Source organism: Egretta garzetta, unplaced genomic scaffold, assembly GCF_000687185.1.
Source record: "Egretta garzetta isolate BGI_Z169 unplaced genomic scaffold, ASM68718v1 scaffold289, whole genome shotgun sequence".
NCBI classification, from domain to species: Eukaryota; Metazoa; Chordata; class Aves; order Pelecaniformes; family Ardeidae; genus Egretta; species Egretta garzetta.
In genome coordinates this window covers 1,336,954-1,342,953 of record NW_009260801.1, presented here as the reverse complement: position 1 = coordinate 1,342,953, position 6,000 = coordinate 1,336,954, and the positions used below count along the sequence as shown (strand labels likewise).

The following is a 6,000-nucleotide window of genomic DNA, read 5'->3' as shown; positions in this document are numbered from 1 at the left end:
ACCATACAGTTGGGCAGGAGATTTCTCTTCTATCCCCTGGGCAGAGTAACTCCTCTGTCAGATTAGCGGAACAGACACCTAATACATTATGCCTGATACACTCTTGCACCAAAGACTTGTTTCCCCATAGCAACGATACTTGATGTTTCAATGTCTCCTCACACTGAAATTCAATTATATTGTTTAAATCTCCAGATGAATCAGGTCCTGGAAAAAGAATTTGCCAGGCGGGCTGATGATCATAGCATTGACATAAGCTGGGAGCTGTGTAAAGTACAGCCACAAAATTTCCCTGCCTCACAAAGCAGTTGAGTTTTTAGCTATTTTCCATTCCACAATGGGATAGGATTTCTCATGATATTCATCTGAGAGAGACAGAAACTTAGTCAGAATAATAAGTAGTACTTGAAGTACTAACCAAGGAAGTGAGAGAACAAGTCCCTGCTCACTCTGATGGGGACTATGTAATCAAAGCTGGTCTCTGACTCCAGTGATGCTCTAATTATTGGACTATTTGAAGGTCTTCCCCAGTTTCTCATGTATTACAGACATAATTAGCCTGTATTAAAGACATAATTAGCAGGCAAGGGAGAGCAAAATACTGACTCTGCAGTCCAATAGTCTGATACTCATCTGAGAATCGGGGCATCCAGGTGTGAGCTGCTTTAATCACAACAGGAGTGCCCTGGCCATAGAAAGACTGGCTAACTTGAAGGGCCTGTGTGTCATCAGAAAATTTACTTCAAACTGAGAAACACTACACAAAATATGTTCCACTTGAAGTATTTGTTCAAAGTCCAGCTTTTGATCAACTGGCAATTTCCAATGAAACTTTGTATTTTCTGAGAAAATTCTTAGGCAGCTGTAGCTGTCAACACATCTAAAATGAGATATTGCCCTCTGATAACTGGCACATATGTACCTCAGCATATCAATTTCTGCATTTCATGCAGCCAGAGGAGCAAGCCGATTTCTTAAGCTACTTGCCAATACATCTCGCAAGGAACAAGAACCTTTCTTGAAGTATCCTGTGAACTTGGCTCCCAGATACCTCTCTGTCAATGCCATAAGCCTATTTTTCAATCTCACTCAAATCAGCTAATACTCCTCATGAGAACACAAGACTTGCAAACACAGTTGGCTATTTGAGTTGTGGGCCAGTGATTATAGGCTTCTAATCTCACCGTTCAATATGAATAGTAATTTAAATTGACATAAAGGAGCCATTTCTAGGGTTGATCTGTTACTGTTACTCCAACTTACAGTGGAAATTCAAAAGGCTACAGATATAGTATGAATTTGAAATTCGAGTCACTTCAGCTCTCTCATATTTCCGTTAAGTAAAATAGCAGACTTTCATTTTAATTGCTGGCTTTTCGGGTTTTGTCTCGAAAAAAGAATGACATAGTTATACATAACATAAGCAACAAGTAAGCAAAATTAAAGAAATCAAGAAAAAGGTGTGTTTATATATAATACACAACCACACGTACTACAATCATTTTCATCCAATGAAAATGCATCATGTTTCCAATATAACATGCAGCACACACACAAAATTTACATCCTGTTTGTATGCAGACTTGGCACAGTTTTTGAAACCCCAGGCATCTTGCAGGGCCCTACATTTATTTCTGAGCTGCTTCACTGAAAAACAGCATTTAGAAACAGCTCGTGGGAGTGGGGAATCTGTTAACAACTCAACAAAAATATGAATCTCCTCATGAAGTTCAGTGTGGGGAGAACTATAAACTGAGGCTCGATGCAGAAATACGTTTGCTCCATGAACTGCGCTGTCAGGGAAAGGATGTGGCAAGGCAAGGTTTGCGATTGCGCCGACAAGCGCTGGTTGGGAGGATTCTCCAGCTATCTCCAAACAGCTTTTGCAAAAGGCATTTTTGTTTAGTAGAGGCCAACGTGATGCTGTTCACTGACGTTCCAGCGGGCAGGCACCCTCATACCTATCGGCAAAGCGCACCTGGCAGGTTTTCCGCCTCCCTGGCGAGCTGCTCACCAACACCCCTCCGTCCCACCCTGAGAGGCTGCCACTCCTTTCGGAGCTGTTGTGGGAGCTGGTGGTGCTGAAATCCTGTGACTGGTTGTGTGGCAATCTATTAGCCAATCCCTCAGCCACGCGGTAGTCAGGGATGTAAAGCAAGGCTAAGGGTTAAAGGGCAAAGGTCACAGTGGCATCGTGTGATTAGTCGACAGCACAAGCACATGCAACACATGCAGTTAGCAAGTCAACGGCAGATGTGGTGGGGCAGCCAGTTTTCATTAATTTTTTTTTAGAAAGTATGCCTATCCTAGCCTAATAGAAGGCAGATGGCTTGGTGAGCAGCACAGGACAAAGAGATTAAAAGCACAGAACAATATATTTTGTGATTGTGTGAGGTTCAGCATGCATGCAAGGTATGTAAGCATTAGTTACGGTAAATATGACAAGTGCCTCACAGACTAAAAAGATTTTTCTACTTCATGCATAGATGATACAGTATAAAGCCAAGGGCTCGGGAAAATAAGAGCTGTAATTACCATTGTTGCCTTTGCCTTGGTCTGGGAGAGAGTAACCGAATCCCATCAGGTCATTTTTTTGCTGAATTGAGCTTTTCCACTGAGGATCAGGTAAGTCGACAGCCAACTCGTGGATGCTGTTGGAATGCAGTATCTGGGTGGTGGCATATGGCGTGGCTTGCGTTATTTGGCTGGAACTGTTGTAACTAGTTTTCGTGGTAAAGTCAATGCTGCTGTAAATGGCTCCATCAGAAAGCATAGTAGCGGTTTTATCTCCTTGCCCTGGCACTGGTGGCAGCACATCTGTGGTGAACATAGGGGAATAAAACAAATCATTGATGCACAGGAAGCCTGAAAGTATCAAGGTTTAAGATGAAAAATAAATGTGTCATTTTGCACGTTTGCATTTCAGCTGAGACAGGTCCATGAGCCAACGAAGGGAAGATGATGTACAACCATCGCCAAGCTATCAGCATCTGTGACAGGCCTACCACTTGTCCTTCACGTCTCACTGCCTAAAACCATCTTTTTTTTTTTTTTCCCATACCTTCAACTGTGAAAGTGAAGTTTGGAATATTTCTCTACTGAAGAATGTTTTCAATTGTTCACTCTTTGTCAGAATGGATGAAACTGTCTGGGCTTCAGGGAAATGATGAAAGGAGTGAATCTACAAATCACAGAGGAAACTTTCCCAGCAAATATGTAGCAAAACTCTTAAATGGATGCCAAAGCTCTCAAAGCAATTTTTAAGGGCATCACCTTGACTTCCTTGAAGTTTTATACATCAGTTTATCTAATTTTCTTTTTGACATTAGCTAGTACATTTCTCCTTTTCAACAAAAGAAAAACCTGACAAAACCAAGTTGTTCTTGATATATGAAAGAAAATTTGTTGTTCTGAAGAGATTTAAGTGATCAGACACTTAAAACAGCGGAGCAGTGTTGATAATGGAGAACAACTTGTTCAAATACTCCAGTAGATTTACCTGAAAAACGGTGCAGCATATTTAACTAAATATCTGTTGACTTTTCCACACCTTTTGAATCCTATCACACACTGCAGTTTGTACCTTTAATCAGTTAGACTGGTAATCTCTCCCCTTACTAAACACTGTAGTGACCTTTGCTGGTGGAATACTAGAGTTAGAAGCTGAGACTACTGAAGTGTGAAGAATCTAATGATGACTGGCATGATGTCCCAAGGAGAACCAGAGCTCAGCAGAGCTCTCTCTCAGAGGTCAACATATCAAACGGTACTATTTTTACAATTTATTTAGACTCTGAAAAGTTGAATCCACTCTGGAATTTACTTGCTAGAAAAATACATTATTTATATGCCGTTTGGTTTATATCACCAGGTGGCAGATACGGATTCTAACTGTTAGATTGTACTTGAGATAATGCATACTTCTACAAAGAGGATGTTCAGATCCCATTCTAGGTATCTCAGATATTTTTATATAACTTAAGCCCCAAAGAGAAAAGATTATTCTTGCACCTAGACAACAGTTTAGGCTCAGTTCCAGACTCACACATGGGTTTTGTGCAACCTCAGGGAATACAGTTGTATTCTGTACTCTCACTGTCTCAAGACTTTTCCAGCAATGAGATATGATACCATGGCCTCCTTCCACTCTTCTGGAGTTTGTTTGGTTTTTTTTTTGTTTGTTTGTTTGTTGTTTGTTTTGTTTTTCTGGGATGAACATTTAGACCACAGAACTGTTTTCTATTGTATTCATGTATGCAACAGTGAACATTTTAATATGGACCCTAATAACATTTGCAATGTCAAGGCAACAATATGATATTAACAATAAATATGGCAACAACAAGTGCTCAGTAGAGACACTGCAGAAACAGAGATTAAATTTGGGTCTATCAGTATGATCTGTTTTTGCAGGCTACAACAATAGGGAAATGGGCACAATCAAGCATTTAAAATGCCTTAATTGTATTAACTTATATCTGCAGATAAATTGTAATTGCAAAAAAAATTACTTTTAATGTAAACTATAGGTCATATTTCAAAATCAGGTCATTACTATCTATCTGTGCATATCCAACGTGCTTTCTAGGGGCAGTACACAATCATAAAAGTATCTATGTGCAAATATAGTATGAGATGTGAGAGACAAGTGGAGTCCTATCTTTCTTGCATTTCAACCACAATATGAAGATTTTTTCCTTTCCACAATTGGTTTCATCAAAGTATAATGGACCAGATTTTAGTAAATAAATTCTGTTCACAGAATCACAGAATGGTAGGGTTTGGAAGGGACTTTGGGAGATCATCCAGTCCAACCCCCCTGCTAAAGCAGGTTCACCTAAAGCAAGTTGCACAGCACATCGTCCAGGCGGACTTTGAATATCTCCAGAGAAGGAGACTCCACAACCCCCCATGGCAGCCTATTCCAGTGCTCTGTTGTTGATGTATAAAATGAAGTAAGTCCAGCTCAACCTGTCTGTGTTGGATTTGCAGACTCATGCAAGTAAAGACTAGCATAATGCTCATCTCTCAAGTATTCAGACATACATCTATCTTTTAGAGCAATATTCTGGCAAATGAAGAGGTATCATCTCTATACAGTCATTTTAAAACAGATAACTATACATTTGCATACACTTGAAAGGAAAGTTGCATAGCTTCCCACCAGCCAAGAATTTTCAGTCATTCTTACTAATAAGCTGAGGTTCTCCAGACATTCTGAGAGTTTTCAGCACAACCACAGATTACTTTTTTGACCTCAATGAGATGTATACATTAAGCACTCAAAGAGCTATTAAAGTGCCATTTTACGAAGTGCCATAATCACCTAGTAAAAGTCAGGTGTTATTTTCCCACCAAGTTGTCATAGCAAGAAAACCACACTGTACATTTCAGGCCAAAGATGAACACGTATTTCCCATTGGACACTTTCCCAAAAAAATCTCTAAAATCCAGCTTGTTTTGTAACTCCTGAGATAAATGAAATAGTGCTGAAGTACTTCCTGAGGGAAGCTCTTTCTTGTTGCTTCAGGAGACACAGTATCATTTTTGTGGCCTTACATGTCTCCAAACCTAAACTGTGCTTCCCGCTCACAGCCTTGCTCTCAAATGCCTATCTAGGACATAAGGTGGATTTCACTCTTAAAGGCAATGGTAGAACTGCCTGCCTCAGCTTCTGAGTTTCCAGAGTGATTGATCACCACCTTACTGTTTTCAGAATTCTTATGGACCTTTTATATTATCACAGACCTTTTAACCAGTAAAAGAGGCCCAACTCCTATCTATATATTCAATTCATGTTAAAAGACATCCGACTTCTAATCTGCCTTCAATGCAGAAGCATTCAAACTGAACTGCTGAAACAGATAGGGATAAGTGGTCCCAAACCAGCCAGAATAAAAGTGTGAGCTCAACTGTAAAGATCATGGATGGAATTAAGCTGCTGAAATTCCAAATATAACTGTTGCATCTCTTGGACAAATTTAGACCTATGCCTCATCC

General features: G+C 40.0%; 1 protein-coding gene across 1 annotated transcript in view; it reads right to left on the bottom strand.

Annotated features, from left to right (window-relative positions):
* Positions 1–6,000, bottom strand: part of ROBO2 (roundabout guidance receptor 2) — a 922,222-nt gene that overhangs the window by 40,215 nt on the left and 876,007 nt on the right. The window contains exons 22-23 of the mRNA XM_035902212.1: positions 2,536–2,817; positions 2,038–2,160 (exon numbers count right to left, since the gene is read on the bottom strand). Of these exons, the coding sequence (XP_035758105.1) occupies positions 2,038–2,160; positions 2,536–2,817 (405 nt within the window). The remainder of the gene's footprint in view (positions 1–2,037; positions 2,161–2,535; positions 2,818–6,000) is intronic.